This window comes from Arachis stenosperma, chromosome 10 (genome assembly GCF_014773155.1).
Source record: "Arachis stenosperma cultivar V10309 chromosome 10, arast.V10309.gnm1.PFL2, whole genome shotgun sequence".
NCBI lineage: Eukaryota > Viridiplantae > Streptophyta > Magnoliopsida > Fabales > Fabaceae > Arachis > Arachis stenosperma.
The window spans coordinates 101,172,480-101,192,661 of NC_080386.1; the positions used below are offsets into that span (position 1 = coordinate 101,172,480).

A 20,182-nucleotide genomic window follows, 5' to 3' on the forward strand; every position below is an offset into this window, starting at 1 on the left:
TCATAAATATTCGGAATACCTCAAATTATATAGAATAAAGATGTCAATTCTAACATGGACAATATTCATTAGCCAATTGGGTAACATAAATCAAACACAAATAAAAGCTTCAGAGTAAACAAAAATAGAAGAGAAACATAAATTATTGAACCTGGTATGAAGAAACAATCCTAATCCTAATAGAAATCCTAATCCTAAATCCTAAGAGAGAGAGGAGAGAACCTTTCTCTCTAAATACTACATCTAAAACCTAAAATTGTGAGTAATGAATGAATCTCTAGTCATCCTGAGTCTCTGCATGTTCCCTGACTTTAATCTGTGTTCCTAGGCCAAAAACTGGGTTGAAATGCGGCCCAGAATCTCTGGCAGCAACTTTTGTAATTCTGCAGATCGCGCACGTCACGCGTCCGCGTCGTCCACGCGATCGCGTCACTCAGCATTTTTCGTACCACGCGTGCGCGTCGTTCACACATTCGCGTCGTTCATGCAACTTTCAATCCGCGCGGTCGCGTCAGGCACGCGAACGCGTCACTCTGATTTCTTCTCTTTTGCGCGATCGCGTGAGCCATGCGACCGCGTGACTTCTCGCTGGTCATCTCCTCAATTCCTTGTGTTTCTTCCATTTTTGCATGCTTCCTCTTCATTCTCTAAGCCATTCCTGCCCTATGAGGCCTGAAACACTTAACACACAGATCAAGGCATCGAATGGTAATAAGAGAGGATTATGATTAGCTAAATTAAGACCAAAGAAGTATATTTTCAATCATAGAACTAAACTAGGAAGGAATTATAAAGTCATGCAAATCCTATGAATAAGTGGGTGAAAAGCTTGATAAAACCACTCAATTAAATACAATATAAACCATAAAATGGTGGTTTATCAACCTCCCTACACTTAATCATTAGCATGTCCTCATGATAAGCTCAAGGAGACAAAATAAATGAGTAGGGAAAGACAGGACTCATGCAATGCAACCTATGAATATGAATGCAACTACATGCTAAAATGATTCTACCTACTTGGTAAAAAAGTAAATAAATCCTTCAAGAATAAATATGAACTGGATTTCACTACTTCAAATCACAAAATACAATACAAATAACTTGCAAGAAGAAGATAGCTCATGAAAGCAGGGAACATAGAATTAAGCGCTGAACCCTTGCTGGTAGTGTATATCATTCTAACTCTCAAGTGTCTAGGGTTAATTCTCTCAATTCTCTACTAATCTTACTTTCTATATCTTGCTTTTCATCTAACAATCAACAAAAATTTAATGCACCAATACACAAATCAAGAGGTCTTTTAAGGGTTGTAATGGGGTTAGGGTCATGGTGGGATTGTATTTGGCCAAGTGGACTAAAATCTGAATCCTTAATTAACATAAACTTTCCACCTAACTTAAGACAATCCATTTAATTAAAATACAAAATCTAACTTCCCATTAACTGTGTTTTCCACATATTCATGCATCCCAAATTTGAGTACAGTACATATGCATTGATACCAACACTTACTTTGGGGCATTTTTGTCCCCTTTTATTATTTACTTTTTTTTCTTTTTTTATTTTTCTTTTATTCTTCTCAATCCATATGATTAAAGTATTGAATGCAATGATATGTGCTCAACTATTATTTTGCACATTTTTGCTAAATCATGAGCACGTTTACTAGTCTAAGCTAATCAAGGATTCAAATTAAGGATATTATTGTTTTCCGCTTAGAGTTAGTAATGAGCTAAAGTAAACAACAAATGGGTAAAATAGACTCAAATTGGTTTGCAAAGGATAATGGAAGGGTAAGGCCATATGGGTATGTAAGCTTAGTGAAACAAGGCCTCAATCATATAAGTGCATGCATACATCAAACAATGGAAATATAGAATTAAGCAAGATAAAGATTACAATTTTAGAGAGAATAACACACAAAAATAAAATATATTGGTTGATAAAATGCAACCAATCAAATAGGCTCAAAATCTCACTGGTTTTGTGTGTTTGACCTCTAAACTATGTTCCAAAATAATATTTCTTCATACAAGTTTTTTCAAAAAGTTTTTAATTTAAATTAGTGAAATACTATAAAAAGTTTCTTGAAAAAGAAAATATTACTTCAACCAAGTGGTAAAATATGCACAAAATCAAACAAACATGCAATCAAACATGCAAATGCAACAATGAAAAACAAAAATTGGTGTTGAGAAGGGACTAACTAACCCGTGGAGATCGGTATCGATCTCCCCACACTTAAAGATTGCACCGTCCTCGGTGCATGTAAAGATGTGCAGGTGGCGGCGGTTGTGGTTCCTTAGCCGGGCTCGTTGTAGAGTCTTTCTCTTTACTCTTCCTGGTGGCCAGCCTAAAAAAGGGAGAAGAGAAAGGGACATGAAGTCAAAGGGATAGAGCAAGGGAGAGGGCAGTACTAGTAAGAATCATGCCAAAATAAAGAAGAATGTCGTTAACACATGGTCGCGATTCCATGAAATTAGGACATCAATGGAAGCATAGCATGATAAATTGAGGCAATTAAATGCAAGATGTTTATTGGCATGCTGGCAAAGGCATGAGTAGCGTAAATCAAGCATTAAAAGTCTTAATGTATTATTAGTCGTGAGAAACTAACAATAACGTTTGTATTGACCATTATATTTAATTAATAAAATATTGAAAAGGGTTTTGTGAAAAACAGGCATTAGAGTAGAAGGATAGAATAATTAAGAATGCACAATGCCATGCAGGCTTTTTCACAAACACAAAGCATGCATATTAAATAAGGTATGGAAAGTATTAAATTGAACATGCAAGCACCCTTAAAAAAATATATATAATTGTCAAGCAATTTCTTAACAATCCACAAGCAAAATAATGACCCAAATAAATTTCTAACACCAATTGAAAGGGAAAAAAAAAGAAAAAGAAAGGAAGGAAGAAAGAAATAAGAAGGGAAAGAAAAGATTTAGATTTGGGGAAGAAAAGATAAGATATTTGGCTTATTTGGATAAGCTGTGCGGCGCAGGCGACGCGAAAGCGTGAGTGACGCGCTCGCGTGGTGTGCGGTAAGTTCAGGTGACGCGAACGCATGGATCACGCGATCGCGTGACCTGATATGTGCTTTTGGCGCGAGTGCAGCCTCGAGCACGCACAACTCTATGTTTTATATGCATATTGCCAAAATTTAGGGTGACGCGGTTGCGTGTGTGACGCGATCACGTGGATGGCCTAATTTTGAAAATGGCGCGGATGCGTGGGGAACGCGTACGCGTGGCAGGGCTGGTGCTTCTAGCACGAGTCCAGCCCAATTCTAACTCAACTTTTGGCCATACACCCTTTTTATGTCGATTTGGAGGCACGCGTGCGCGTGGGTGACGCGAACGCGTGGGAGGCATTTTTCCCACATGACGCGGACGCGTCAGTGACGCGGTCGCGTGGATCAATTTGTGCCAAAGGCACGCCTCCAGCCACGCTCTCGCGTGACTCTCTGTTTAATTTTGTTTTCTTCTCAACGCACATATGACGTGAACGCGTCGGCGACGCTGTCGCATCGCGTGCGTGAATTTTTTTATAATGCAGTATGCAGAATGCAATGCTTAATATGAATGCTATGCATGATTCTAGGTTCAATCAAAACTCAAAAACAGACTAAAATTAAAACAGAAAAAGGAACGATTATACCATGGTGGGTTGTCTCCCACCTAGCACTTTTAGTTAAAGTCCTTAAGTTGGACATTTGATGAGCTTCCTGCTATGGTGGCTTGTGCTTGAATTCGTCCAGAAATCTCCACCAGTGTTTGGAATGCCAGCATCCTCCGGGGTCCCAAACAAGGTACGTAAAGCCCTTAGGTGAGTTCAAACAAGCTTGCAGGCTCCCGGAGTGTTGAATGGTAGAATAGATTCCAGGATCCCAAACTCTACTTGTACACCTGTCTTTGTCTTGATCTGCATTTTTCCAATCGGGTGATGAGTAATCTGAATTCTCACTGCAGTGACTAGACAGCTCCCGAGATCCTTCCAATTGAGCTTGACACCAATTCTTGCACCTCAAATTGAAGTGCGAAACCTCATTGAATCTTGCATACCAATGCTGAGTGCGAGTCATTCCCCTTTTTCTCTTAAAGCCGCAAAAAGCTCTAAGCTGGCCATCTGTCTCAAGTAAACCATATTCAAGTGGAAAAGTAAAGATGAAAGTCAAGGATTTTACCCACTTGAAGTTGGAGTTGGGTGGCGGTGGCCTTGGGATAAGTGTTTCCAGTGGTTCTGCAAGCTCTACTCCCTTGTGGTCTTCAGTGAATTCCTCCACTTCTTTGCAAATTTCTTCCATTTCAATCATGTCTTGATCAAAGTCACTGATATCTTCCTCGTCACTGAAGTCATAATCTGAAGGTTGAGAAAAGTCGACCTCTGCATCATCTTTGTATTCACTTGGGGAAGATTCTTCTGTCTCAAAGAATTCACTTGCGGATGCAAGTTCATTGCTAAGAGAACTCGACTCGTGATCATCGTCATCAAGGAAACTTGCTTCTTGGGTTATTCCATCCAGTTCTTCATAAGATATTTGCATTGGAGGCTGCGCAACATCCTCTTTAGCATCAATTGTAACATCCTTGATGGAATTCTCCACAACTCTGGGTTCAGTGGCGGTTCGACATCTCCTAAATCTTCAACCAACTCTTCTTCTTCTACAATGACAGCTTCCTCTATTTGTTCCAGTACGAAGTTATGCTCTATACTGTCCACTGGAGCTTCTAGTGTCTTTTTCGTGCTGCATTCTTCATTAGATTCTCCACATGAAGCCATGGGAGTCTGTTGAGTGTCTGAACATCTGGAAGATAATTGATTTATTGCTTGCTCCAGTTGATGAAGGGTTGCATTAAATTGGTTTACTGATTCTTTGAAGCGAACCTGTGATTCTTGGCTCGAAGAATGTGAACATGGTGTATAGGAGAGTGGTGGTTCTTGGGAGTAATTGGATTGGTGTTGGGGCGAATAAGGATCATATGGTGGCGAATGGTGAAAGGAAGCTTGTGAGTATGGTGGGTTAAGGTTATGTTGAAAGGGTGGTCTCTGAGCATAGGGTGGGGCTTGTTGGTAGCTACAAGGTGGTCCACCAAATCTATCAGTTGGGTATGCATTGTAGAATGGTCTCTGTCCATGATATCTAGGATGGTGTTGTTGCTTAAAGGGGTGATCAGATCCTCTTGGCTCCATCCATCTTTGATTGCTTAGACCTTGATGCATAGTCCTATTATAGCTTCCATTCCTTGCAACAAAAGTAGAATCAAACTCAAAGCGAGAGGGGTGAGAATTCATAGTAGTTATCAGAAATAAAGGGGGAAGAGAAAAAAAAACAAATAAACAAGTAAAAGAAAAATATTTACAATAACCAATAATAAGGCACACGTTTGCAATTCTCCGGCAACGGCGCCATTTTGATGTTAAGATTTTTGCTAGTGAAGAATTTTGTAAAAATATAGTTGCCTTGTGAGTATAGATTCTAAACCAACAGAAAATCCCTTCGTACAAACGTTTTGGTTGTCACAAGTAACAAAACCCAATAAATTTATAAACCGAAGTATTCAAACCTCGGGTCGTTTTCTCAAGGAATTGCAGGGAAGTATGATTTATTATTGGTTATGGAAAAATAGTGTTTGGGTTTGAAAAAGGTTTTAAGCAAAAGAAATAGATTGCAAGAATTAATAAATTAATAACTGATAAAACTCTTGGCAAGGTATGAAAACTGGAAGTCCTATCCCAGTTATCCTTATCAATTGTGATGAGAATTAGATTTTTCTCCCACTAAGTTAACCTCTAACTATGAAGGTAAGTCAAGTGGATGGAATAAGTTTGGTTCCTCAGGTCCTAGTCTTTCCTTGGAAAAGGCTAGAGTTAGTGGAATTCGAGTTAATTCCTGAAGAATTCCAATTTTCAGTCGACAATGAGTTTGACAACTCAAGAGTTACCAATTAATCAATTAAAGCCAAGAATATAAAAAGCTAAATTGAAATCATAAATATTCAGAATACCTCAAATTATATTGAATGAAGATGTCAATTCTAACATGGACAATATTCATAAGCCAATTCGGCAACATAAATCAAACACAAATAAAAGCTTTAGAGTAAACAAAAATAGAAGAGAAACATAAATTATTGAACCTGGTATGAAGAAACAATCATAATCCTAATAGAAATCCTAATCCTAAATCCTAAGAGAGAGATGAGAGAACCACTCTCTCTAAAAACTACATCTAAAACCCAAAATTGTGAGTAATGAATGAATCTCTAGTCATCCTGAGTCTCTGCATATTTCCTGACTTTAATCTGTGTTCCTGGGCCGAAAACTGGGTTGAAATGCGGCCCAGAATCTCTGGCAGCGACTTTTGTAATTCTGCAGATCGCGCACGTCACGCGTCCGCGTCGTCCACGCGATCGCGTCACTCAGTGTTTTTCGTACCACGAGTGCGCGTCGTCCACGCATTCGCATCATTCATGCAGCTTCCAATCCGCGCGGTCGCGTCAGGCACGCGAACGCGTCACTCTGATTTCTTCCATTTCGCGCGGTCGCGTGAGCCATGCGACCGCGTGACTTCTCACTGGTTATCTCCTCAATTCCTTGTGTTCCTTCCATTTTTGCACGCTTCCTCTTTATTCTCTAAGCCATTCCTGCCCTATGAAGCATGAAACACTTAACACACAGATCAAGGCATCGAATGGTAATAAGAGAGGATTAGGATTAGCTAAATTAAGACCAAAGAAGCATGTTTTCAATCATAGAACTAAACTAGGAAGGAATTGTAAAGTCATGCAAATCCTATGAATAAGTGGGTGAAAAGCTTGATAAAACCACTCAATTAAATACAATATAAACCATAAAATAGTGGTTTATCAGTTTGACCAGTGACCCACCGATTGAACCATTGACCTACTGACCCAGTAACCTGAACGATTCGATCACCGGTTCGGTTTTGACAACTATGATTTTAATATCTATCTAACACATACATATATCAATTTATGAAAATTATTATTTATAGAAAACAAACGAAATTTTTGAGGTAGAAAAATCGGGTTCTTATATTCTACCCTCCTAAAAGAAAATTTTATCCTCAAAACTTCGTTACTTCGAGTTAGGAAATCAATTCCAGTAACATTTTTAGCGTTCACAGAAAACACCATTCCTCATTGTTGAGGTCTGGGAAGAATAGGTTCGACTATTTATTGGTGGCAATTTTTAGCTCTGTGCTCCTGTCCGTCACATCGATAACAAATTCCTATTTCGAGTAGGCAGGGTCTGCTTCCATGACTCTTCCCACATACAGTGCATACTGGTTCTGACTGGGTTGGTTGTGGCTATTTGGCCAAATCTAGGCACTGATCGTTGTTATCCATACTAAGATGAAGATGAAAATTAGCATTCTATGGATTCTGACGAGGAATAGGCTGCCTTATCGCTTTGAAGTTCCTTCCTTGAGGGGTAAGGTTACGATTGAAATTTCTTGGTGAAAAGTCCCTTTGGGTAGTTTGTGCTATTGCTATTTTTTTTATGCATTTCTCTGTCAGTTGGATCTTGTTAACTAGTTTCGCGAAATTTTGGATCTCCATTGGACCCACATGAGCTAGTAGTTCCTCTCTAAGTCCTCCCTCAAACTTGATGTACTTCCATATATCAAATGCAGCCGGTGCTCCTTGACAGACTTTCGAGAATCGACATAATTCTTCGTACTTGTAGGTATACTCAGTGATTGTCAGATTTCCTTGTCTTAACTTGAGTAACTCTAGTTCCTTGGCAGTGAGAAATGACTGAGAAAAATACTTCTTGTAAAATTCAATCGAAAATTCCTTCCAAGTAATGTCAACAACTTCTCTCCCTAGTAATTGAAGTACTCATTACCACCAGTGTTGTGCATCATTTCTCAGCATGTAAGCAGTAAATTCTACATGCTGTCCTTCAGGGACTTGTTGTGCTCGTAAGGATTGCCCAATCTCCTTGAACCAATTATCAACTCATATAGCACTTGTATTTTCGTTGAACTACGGTGCGTTTATCTTTAAGAAAGAAGCTGGTGTCATTAGTTAGTTACCGTTGCGTGCCCCACCTTCTCTTTCATCACCGTTCGCATTTCTATGACTACTTCCAGCTCCGTTATGATGATCGAGACATTCAGCTACATGATTGGTAGTAGCTACTAAATCGCGTTCAGCAGCGGCCATATCGTTTATGGATTCGAGGATAGTCGTTGCGTCGAGAAAACTCTCCTCACACATTTCCTCCCGTCGAGAGCATCCTCATCTGTTCGCAGCCATTTAAGTCCTATTCATACCCAACAATCAATATTAAGGTGATCAGTCTTAATATATCAGTATTAAGTGTTAACATTACCGAAATAGATGCTCAAATACCTTCATGCAGAATATATATCAAAATATCCTAGTTGCATGGAATATAAAAATTAGAGTATGCTAGGAAACATGGTCAGTCCATCTCAAGGCTCTACGAAGGACGAACTACTCTGATACCATTTGTAACGATCCAACTTTTGACACGTCATGACCAATGTTAATAATCAGGCATTACTCGTAGTAAGGACCTATAGGACTCAGGACTCGAGAGATTGTTATAATATTATATGAGCCTTTATCATAATAGCGTGATTATTTTCGCACGTTGTGATAAATATCGTAACGGTTAATTTTTTTAAATAAAGTATTAGCAACACTCAAATATAGTTATATAGAGATAAATAGTGTATACATAAACGTAAATAAAAAAATCAAGAGTATATATGCCAATAGATGTACATACATAAACATATATATCCAAAAGATATTACCGGCTTTAACTCTCACACGAGTCTCCTAGACTAGGAGTCGGTCTATGGTGACTACAAGAAGATCCTATTTCTCAAAATACTATCAAAAGAGAGGAAAATGTATTACTAAGAAACAAGGTCATATAGATTCATATAAAAAGTGTTTGTCATCTACTTTAAAAGTGATCCTCTGAGGATTCTTCAGTAACTCCTACAAACACCTCTGAACTCAAATCATCAACTGCCAAGTCCGTCTCCATCTACAGACGTGAAAAAAAAGGGGTGAGAACCTAAGGTTCCTATTAGTGTAAAATAGAAAAAAAGAGATCCTAGGGTCTTTGTCTTTAAGTTCTCATTAAACAGAAAATCGCCACATAGAAATAATAGAGTACAAATATATAGCAGGTAACCAAAATTAGTCATAAACAGTTAGGAAATGGCAGTAAACAGCCACAAGAAATTCACAGGCGTAAAAAAAATGATACATGCCTGTTCCTAGTGTAGATCATGAGTTCACGCGTTGATTGTCTATCCGCAGCACGACGTTACTCGAAACGGATTCCGAATATAGTTTCTCCACTGAATCAGTCAACAGGGGTATCACATGGACGGACCCGTATCAGTTAAGCCACATGGGTTTACCCGTGTCAGTCAGGCTAAAATCATAATAATATAATTGCTATAGCATATGTGCATTCAGTGAAAAATAGGGTTCCATATGGGCGAACCCATATCAGTCAAATGCCACTTACCAGTGGGCGTCCCTACTTAGCAACTATGCCCAACAAGTACGTTTTTCCTAACTGGAGTCCCTTCCGAGTCAATACATTTATTTGGCTCGGATATAAGGCATCTGGGCTTTCTTAACCTCATGGAGTTCATTTTTACTTCCGGTACTTTAATATAATTACTTCACTAACAACTTACAACCTTATTCATTTCCTAACTTGTTTAGCCTAATACCTCCTTGGCGACCAGTTTTCTATTTAATAATTAATATAACAAACGAACTCAGATTTGCACAAATTTTATGTCCACGCGTTTGTATCGAACTCAAGCTTCTAAATAAATAAGAATCAATATTTTTTAAATTTAGCAGATAAAATAATGCTAAGAAAATCATGACCGCTTCTCTGGTTTTTTTTTTAACAGCACACACTTTTCTTGTAGAGTGGTTATACATTAAGAAAGTTTCGTGCACGAGCCATATTTTTTGATGGGGCTAAAATATACTCCCTAAGATTTAATTTAAGTCTAATTTCATAACATTCGAGTCAAAACTGAATTTAATATAAAATTTTGAAGTTCTGCCACTACTCATTAAAATTCCAGAAAAATAGCAAGGAGCAAGCTTTTTAGAAAAATCATTAAAAATCCAATTTTAACTTAATGCTTCTTAATTTTTGTGAAGATATGCTAGACTCATTTAAGTTTCATTTAAATTAAATTTCAACTTCATACAAATAAATTATGCACCTAAAAGTAATGCCATGTTTTGGTAAAACTGTTTCTGCAAATTCCAGCGAGCAACCTACTCTCCAGGTAACATAACTGATTCTCTAAAATAGATATGAATCTGAAATTTTGACCCATTAAACTAGACACACATATATTTAATATTCTTTTTATTTTAATTCAAAATGTTAAATAAATCAAAAGTTATATAGATTGAGAGAAACTGTTCAATAATTTAGAAGACAGAATTTCCTGCTTAAAGTACCAATATTTGAAAAATCATATCTCTCAATATACATGGAAAAATTTCTGAAGCTTTTATAGATAAGTAAACTTCTTGAATTCTATTAGAAAATATTTTGGTACAGAATACAAGTCTACATTAGCCCCAAAATTGGTTTTGAGTCGCTGTCTAATCTGTTTCAAAACTTCTGCAGCAAAACTCCCTAATTTTCAACAACCAAATTGGATCCTCTAATATTTCTAACCTATACCAATTAATAATTGTCATTACTCATTACCATATCTACATGACATATGCCATAACTCAGCCCAAGAGTCTCATATCTACATGACTTATGCCATAACTCAGCCCAAGAGTCTCAGTTCCATATACATCAAGAAATTACACAATTTACATAATATGATTAAACTTTCACAACATTGAATTCTGCATTATATCCAACGACAACAATTCAACCAATTTTTGGGTCGGGTGAAACCGGGTTTATCCTAACCCGAACCCGACCCTAAATATACATCGGGTCTATGTTTTAGACCCTAACTCGGCCCTAAACCCGAAGAAACCTAAACATTTTTGGGCCACAATTATACTGGGTCTAAACCGGGTGAAAATCGAGTCTTTAAAGCTTTAACGATAATTTATAAAGAAACTTATTTATGATGCACTTATTTATAAAGAAGAAACTTGTTACCGAGAAGTTGATATCCATATTTTAACTTGAATTTATCCATAAATTCTAATTTGATACTTCTTTGATATATTTTCTAATTCAACAAGTGTGATTAAAAATAAAATAGTAAGCTTATAATTAATATAACACAATATTGGAATTAATTTAAAACATATATACCTTTTTTAGTTTTCTTAGGTTGTATATGGGTCGGGTGAAGCTGGATTCTTGACCAGGACCTAACCCTAAATAATGACCGAGTTTATTTTTGAGACCCTTACTTGGTCCTACACCCGGTGAAATCACACCAAATTAGTTCCTAAAATGTTCGGGTCTGAGCCGGGTTTTCGGGTTAGGCCATGTACACCCCCTACTAATAGAATTTCAGCAACCTATTACAACATCAATTATACTAGATCATCATCATAAAAAAAATACAACTAACATTTACATATAGCTAATCTATAATCCTAACCCCTTACCTTTCTTTAAGAATTACAAACCAAATTATGCTCCTCTGCTTATCTTGAATAAGAAATTCTAACAAACACAATTAAAAGAATCTGTTGCATCGTATGGCCAAATGGCCGAACCTCATATGGAGCAAGAGAAGGATTCTTACTCTTCTAATGGGATGAGCTTGATTGGTTTGGTCACTAATCAAAGAGAGGAAGCTGAATAAGGATAGAACTTTCGAATTAGGGAAGAACAGAAGAATACAGAAGCTCCTGATTCTTACCCAGCAAGAAGAACGTTGAAGAAATCAGAAGGGACAAGGGACGGAGCTCCTCCTCTGGCTTCAGGTAGCATTTTCCATGATTGCCCTTCTCTTCTTCTCCAATGGTGATGTACGAAAATGATGATGATTCTACTTGTGCTTCCTCTTTCTTCTCCTTGGTCGCTTGCCACTCTTGCTCCCTCTTCCTCTCTTGGCTTCGTCTCTGTCCCTATATTCTCTTTTTATTGTGCATTTTTGTTATATAAAGGAGAATAAGAAGCTTAGTTCTTATATATAGAGGAGGTGGAGAAGAGGTGAGTTGGGGTAGAAAGCTTTGTGGCTCCCTTCCTCAACAACACGCAAGTAACGTGTTGAATGGGCAAGAGGTGACCATAGTTGGAGGCTCCTTTGGGTTTGGTCAGCAGAAGAAGAAAGGAAGAAGGAAGAAGTGAGTTAGGGCATGAAGCTTGGTTAAGCTTTCTGATGATTTTGAAATCCTTATTCTTGGTTCAGTTGAACTAGAAGGAAAGATGGTTCAATATTTTTTGGTTCATGGTTAACTAAACCTAATGATATATTTATACTTCTCTTTAATTAAACAATTAGAGTAATTTACTTATAAAAATAACTATTCCGAAGAATAATTAAGCATAACGGTAAGTTTAAATTACCGAGTCTCGTCGTCAATTAAAACAGAGTAAAAATTTTAACTTGGCGAGATAAGTTAACTTATATTCCTCTGTATTAATATTTATCTAACACACATACATATATCAATTTACGAAAATTATTATTTTTAGAAAACAAACAAAATTTTTTAGGTAGAAAAATCGAGTTCTTACATAAATCATCTTCATAATAACACTAAACCAATCACAACTCACAACCTTAAATTGAATTCAATCATACAAGATAATTATAGCTTATTTGTAATTATTTAATAGACATTCTTAAATTAAAATCTATAATTTTAAAAACATATCCCCTATCTCAAATTGTCAAAATTAAGAAAAACCAGAGACAAGATTGTAGCGATAGCAGCTAGCTGGACTGCACCAACAATACAGTAGCTTCATCTTCCACTATTAACCAACATCAGCAGCATTCATAATAGCTTTAACAGAGTATCAGCAACACGAGATGGCCACGGTGACAACGATGATGGCGAATCCAATAGTCCACAGTAGTTCGAGGTAGAGGAAACAAGAAAAAATGGAGCATCAATAGCTCCAACGATGAGCACCATCGGAGCTCCCCTTCCTCTCTCCCATTCACACCCTTCTTCTCTACTCTGTTTGGCAACTGTCTTGATGGCAACCGCTTAGCAGCGGCAGAGACAACCCCTTTCCCTCTTCTCCATCATGTTTTGTCTCCTCCTCCTTCTCATGCTCTCAACTCGTGCTCCTCTCTCTGGTTTAATCTCCCCTTTCTCTCTCACTGTTCCTCTGACTCTCCTAATTTACGATAGCAACCATGGCAATGAATCCCCCCGACGTCGTTTCCTTTCAATTATCTTCTGACGAGCGCATCTCTCTCTCTCTCTCTTCCTCCATTAATTTCTTGTTTACTTGCTCTCATTTCTGTTCAATCTCTCTTCTCTTCTTCTTCTTCTTCTTTCCTTCTCTCATCTCTGCTTCCTTTTTTCTTTATTCTTATTCTTTCTTTGTGAGTGAGTGATAGTAAAAAAGGAGTTACGCATATGTGTAAGTAAGAGCTGAGTGTATATGTGCGTGTGATGGTGTGAATGGTGAAGGGGTATATGCGTTAGATAATAGCGGTGTGTGTAAAAATAAGAAACTTACGGTTAGAATTAAGAGAAATATGCACCAGTAATATAAAAATTTTACAAATTTTTTGGGATAAAACAATAATTTAGTATTACGATATACAATGAAATTACTTTTAAAATACATAAAAAATTTTATTCAATAACATACAATGAGTCCAAATAATTATTCTAATTTAAAATCTAAAATGATCAAATTAATTATTCTTTATTATGTAAAATAAAATTAAACTCAAAACCTTAATTACTTAAAATAAATAGTATAATTTTCATATTTTTTAACTACTGAAATTTTAATTTCAATTATGTCAAATATCTAATTACAATAAAAAATATAAAAATATTAATTAACTTAAACTCAAAGTATCATGAATTCAATTTAATTACCTTGAATAAAGTAGTTTCTAAAAAGTTCAAATTAATAAAATAAATCATAGCTTATTCGTTATTAAATTTTTAAAAATATGGAATCTTACACCCTACTTCTACTATAGATTTTTCAGTGTCTGTTGCTGTCATGGATTCCTCTTTTGTGGCTTTGGCTGCTTTTACTTCTGTTGCTATTGTAATTGTAAGAATCGATCTGGTGATTGAACCAGTCACTCTATTGGTTCATTGATTTATTGATTCAATCGATAACTTATTGGTTGAACCAGTAGAACCGGTCCTATGTAAATAAAAAAAATAGTTAAAAGTCTAAAATTAAAATTTAAAATAGATATTTTTACTAATATTTTAAAAATAATAAAGTTTCAACAAATTATACTCAACAGGTTATAATCCAGTTATCATTAAATAAATATATAAAATTCTAGTATATTTCTATAATAAAGATTTTTTAATTTTATTTTCATACTAAAGTAACTATTTTTTATTTCAATAACTAACTATTTAGTTTATATTTATTATATTATTTTTATTAAAAAATAATATTTAATAAATATCATAAAATTATAAAAAAATAATGATATTGTAATTAATAAAAATATTTGATATTTTTATTTATATATGTTTAATAACATTTGTATAAATAATTATGAATAATAAAAATATAATTAATTTAAATATAAATGAGTATAAAATTAAAATAATATTAATAAAATTATTGTATGTTTTTACTATATACATAATAATTACACATAGAATAACAAGGAATAATATAATTTAGTGGTTAGGATAGCATCTAATAACAAAGAGGAAATTTCAAACCACATCTTCATCAATTTTAAAATTTTTACTAGAGTGGTTCGGTTGGATCCATTTTTTATCGGTTTTGATCAGCCTCTTCTTCTGCACCATCGCATCCATTGCATCCTCCTTTTGTAGTTCATGTAGCCCAATTTTACTATGATGATGATACTTCAAGGGATCCCAATCATTCTGTCGAAACTACTAAACTTTATTACAGCCAGGTATTCTTACCCTTTAAAGTATTTCATAATATACTCCTTCTTAGGGCTTTTTTCTACCCAAGAACAAATACCGTCTCTCTTTTTTTTTCCCTGCACTTGCCAACCACTTCCTTTTAATATTTTGTAAAAACACTAAAGCTTCTTATTTTAATAATAGGGTCTTTAGAACTGTACCTCCTAAAAAATCTAGTTCCTTATTTTTGACATGAATGTCTAAGTTAACTCCCATATATTAGTTCCCAGATAAAAGATTATCTGAAAGTTGATAAACATTGCTTCAGCTTTAAAATCAGTGACGTTCGATCTATACTAAGAAGTGTTGTTTCGATATGAATTTGCTATGATATTTCTGAAAAAATGGATCTATCACCCATTGTCGATACACCTTGCCGACTCAATCCCAAGTCTTGTGTCAGAAGAGTACTTAGTATAATGGCTGCAAAGATATTGGTATAAACTCTAAATATAAAGGATTATTCATTAAGTACTGATAAGCATTATAGTTAAATCCATTATGATTATAACTTCCTTGTATATCCATTAAAGGATATCCTAGAGGAGAGAGACCGTTGTAAAGAAGATTAGTTCTTACTTCTTATTGATACACCTCCTACTCCTTTCATTTATGGGTTTTGACTACCTTCGTAACGTGGAGAGTAATTTAATGGAAACCCATAAGAAGGCCATATAGTACGTGTAGTCAATGGAATTTCTCCTAGAGCAACAACTTGGGTTGCTCTTCGACTTTTGCTAATGCTTAGAGAGATCGATTTGACCTTTGCATACGTCATGATAGTTTCTCCAGCATGTCTAATGTCTCCATTCGACCCTTCTGTCAAAGTAGATGCTTTGTCAGACATACTTATGATTTTTTTACTGTGTAATTGCATGCAAAGTTAGGAAGTAAAATCAATCTAAGGTCTCACTGGAAGTGCCAATTAATTTTGATGGATTTTTGTTCGATTTCGACGTAGATATTGATCAAACTTGTATCAATGATTTAATTCGGAGAGCAGATACGACTTCTCTAAAGAAATGAGTTCAGCTCAAAACTTATCTATGTTAATTTTGCAAATAGTAAAGAAATAATGAAGCTTTTGTATTATTAATAACAAATTGATATAAACAAATGTTTATCATGGATTAAAAAAAACAAATTGGAATAAAAAAACCTGAACCTGAAATTAAAAGAAAGGAATGAAACATGCTAGAATACTAGAAGTAAAAGAAAGAGATAAACCGAAAACAAGAAAGGACTAAACTAAAAATGAAACAATAAAGAAAGAAATAAAGAAATTGACTCCTAATACTCACATGCCCTTATACTTCTTGATCTTTCATAGCGTCAATGTGATTAGAAATTTTGTAAAATTTTAGTGAGATTTGTAATGTTGAATGAAATCCCCCTTTAATTCTTTGCTTCTCCTATTTATAGAGAAGAAATTCTTGTTATGTTGAGCTTTTCTTAACAGCTATTAATCTTATATTTACGTTCTTGCTTTACTTATTTTCCAAAATTAATTACTCACGTTCTCACCATATTTTGATAATCAAGTAATAGTCTCTATGGTGTGGCTAGTCTTTACTCATTAAGATTAATTTTAATTTTCACATGTTAATTGCATTCCATTCTTTACGGATTCGACTATCCTATTTTTTTACCCATTTAATATTTGACCTTTAAGTATCTTTGTCGATTTCTATGATGTATAATTTTAAGAGTAAAAGATAAATAGGTCCCTTACTTTTTTAAAAGCGGATGTTTTTATCCATCAGGATTGAAAAATACATTTAAATTCCTCACCTTATAAAATGCGTGACAATTATACTCTTCTGTCGAATTGGAGCTCAAAACAGCAACAGAGAATGCTGACTTGGAGAGGTGGAGATTGAGCTGTCTGTTTTGGTTGATAATGTGGATGGAAACAAATTATTAATGGACAAATTGGTCCTTATGCTTCAAAACGGTCTTTTTTTATACTCCGTGGAGGACCATACGGTGGTGCTGCTACCGCTTCCGATGAACTACCCTCGTCATATCATTGACAACAACAACTTGAAAACGACACCACCCCCTGCTACTTTGGGAATCCATTCTCAACCATGAAAGTTCCTTTCCTTAACCAGCTCCACATCCCTCCTACTTCTTTCTCCTCTTACTTCGAAGAACCACCACTACCACCGCTACTGCCGCCGCCTACCTTGCCTACTTCATGTTATAACAGTTATGGTGGTGCACCCCTTCAACATGACATGAGATCTTCCTCCTCCTCTTCTTCTTCTTCCTCTTCTTCTTCAATTAGCTGCAACAACATATTCTCGAACATGATTCATATCTCTCCGAGCACTAATAACACTTCTTCTTCTTGTTCCTCTTCGTCTTCTTCAAAATTAGTCATATCTTCCTCTTCTTCTTTTTCTTCTCCTTATATACTCTCAAATATTAACGCCATGGTCAATGCAACATCAATCCCCTCCAACTAGCAAGATTGCCATCTTCTAGACAATGCTTTCGCACTTCAGATCTCATCTCTGTGCAACCGCGCTCTTAAGCGCAGGTACTCTTTTTTGTTCTTCTTCTTGTTGATGATGGCGCCATGAATTTTGTAAAACCAAAAAGAAAAAAAGCCTTATGAATGGCATACAAATTAATTTATTATTATTATTATTCTAAAACAAATTGTTAATGGCGTCATCTCTTGCATTTTCTCAACAGGTTCAATCCAATTTTTTTCTAAATTTTTTGAATTTCTCTGTGTGATTCATTTTTTTTCCTTTTGTTTTGCTCACAATTTCCCATTAGTTTCTTATAAAGTTAATTCCTTTATAATGTGTTTCTCAGTTATAGTTTATTAATTGTGTAACTGATTATTCTTTTCTTTTTTTTTTCTTCAAAAAATTCAATTGAGATAGATGCTTTTACCAAATTCACCATGTTGGTTGAGAAATTGGCACCAATTTTCAGTGATTTGAGTGACAAAATCACAGTTATAGAAAACAAGCCATCCGTTAGAAAATCTTTAGAATCGATCGAAACTCGCTTAGTCGTGCTAAAACTTTGAAAAAAATTCTAGCTTAAAAGACCCTATCAAACATATTGAAGACACAACACATGATATTGGTCAATCACTAGGCCTATTGCTCCTTGAATTGTCCATAGATTTTAGAAAAAAGGTTGGTACATTGCAAAAACAGTTTATGAATGCAAGATTTGGTGGGAACATGAACCTACCTTCAAGTCCAGTATCATTAGAGTTTGCAAATGATGTGTATGGTGGAGGAAAAATAGAAGAGGAAATAGTGAATGTTACCATAGAAGATGTCAAGATGTTGTATTGCAACTTAAGAATGATAATGATAAAGAATTTGCATTTGCTCTTTGGAGACTAAAGGAGTTTATCAAGGATGAGAAGTTGAAAAGTTGTTTGGTTAATGAGAAAGCTGTTGTTGCTGTTCTGTTAAATAGACTGCTGGATTGAAAAATACATTTAAATTTTTCATTTTATTAGTCTATTAATAATTTGAAGCACAAAGACCAATTTGTCCATTAATAATTTGTTTTTCGTCCACATTATCAACCAAAACGGACAGTTCAGTCTCCACCCCTCTAAGTCAGCATTCTCTGTTGTCGTTTTGAACCCCAATTTGACGGAAGGATATAATTGTCATGTATTTTATAAGGTGAAAAATTTAAATGTATTTTTAAATTTTGAGGGACAAAAATATCCGCATTTAAAAAAATCAGAGACTTGTTTATCTTTTACTCTAACTAGTGTATGAACCCGTGCTCAGCACGGAAAAATTTATAAAAGTGAAAAAAATTTATATGTTTAGATATTTAAATAAAAACACAAAATAATTATTATGTTAAGAAATTTATAAAATTATTATCAAAATCAAAGTTTAATTTAAAAATAGCGAGTAATAATTATTTTACACTTTTTTAAGTAAAATAATTATACAATATACATTGATACAGAATTTAAAATAAAATTAAAATATTTATATTAGAATCCTATTATTTCAAAGATTTTTCTATAAACAACATTGATGGTTGAATTTGCAGACATTTCTACGTGATTCATAAGTAAAACTTTTAAACCTCTCTTACTCTTAACTCTTGAAAGTGCCACATATAGTTGGTCATGTGTAAAAACTGGTTTGGGCAAGTACAATCCAACATGAGATAAAGTTTGTCCCTGAGACTTATTAATTGTCATGGCAAACGATACTATTATGAGAAACTGTCTTCGTTGGAATCTAATTGGGACGGTTTCATTTGTTGGTACCATATTCATTCTTGGAATCAAAGTAATATGACCAACATTGTTACCCGTTAAAATTTCACATTCTATGACATGATTTCCAAGTTTCCTAACTTGTAGCCTTGTACCATTACAAAGACCACTGGATTGGTCAATTCCTTAGTAACATCACTGAAACACCAATCTTGAGTATTAATTTATGTGGAGTCAAATCAGAGCAATTTATGCTATTCAGTAATTCAAGACCATAGAGATCTAGTTGACTCTCCATATTTCCTTCATCCATACAAATCGAATCCGAACTAAGATATAATTTTTTTCTCTAGGAATGATAGCTATCAGATGATTGTTGACATCTTCAACAATATCCAGCGTGGGAGCCAATATAGATCTTGCTTTGAAAAAATCCTTTGAGGACATGTTATGCAAAATATTTGGATAAGAAAAATGAACCAACTTATCAAATGCCTGGTCCGAAGAAGGAATAACAATATCTCCTGGAAGACATATCTCAGATTCACCATCCATATTGTCACATATTAGACCATCATAAACTTTCAATAAGCACTCACCAAATTGCTCTGTCTCATCTTGATCTGAAATAGTCATTTCTACAGAGAGTCTCATGTTTTTTGTTAGTTTAAGCACCTGACAAAACTTCCAAAGGTAAGACTAATTTGTCCCGATCCTCGTGAAATGATAGAAAGAATTTGTTTAAGTCTCCACCTAGTACAACCACTTTTCCTCCAAAGGAAAAATCTTTGTTATATGTTGGAGAAAACCTCAAGATATCACCTAAGCATTTATCAAGCGCTTTATAGCAGTACCT

The 20,182-nt window shown here is 35.1% G+C and overlaps 1 protein-coding gene across 1 annotated transcript; it reads right to left on the reverse strand.

Moving 5' to 3' along the window:
- Positions 1-19,095: 19,095 nt before the first annotated feature.
- LOC130957396 (uncharacterized) lies at positions 19,096-19,962 on the reverse strand. The gene is made up of 2 exons (XM_057884255.1): positions 19,811-19,962; positions 19,096-19,495 (listed from the first exon to the last, which is right to left on the reverse strand). Exons 1-2 carry the CDS (start codon positions 19,960-19,962, stop codon positions 19,096-19,098), a joined length of 552 nt encoding a protein of 183 aa, XP_057740238.1.
- Between the last annotated feature and the right edge of the window lie 220 nt (positions 19,963-20,182).

Coding starts and splice junctions, on each gene's coding strand:
- LOC130957396 (XM_057884255.1), bottom strand. CDS start 19,962: ATGACTATTTCAGATCAAGATGAGACAGAGCAATTTGGTGAGTGCTTA. Junction 19,496..19,810: donor TCGGACCAGGCATTTGATAA/GTTGGTTCATTT, acceptor TGACCAATCCAG/TGGTCTTTGTAATGGTACAA.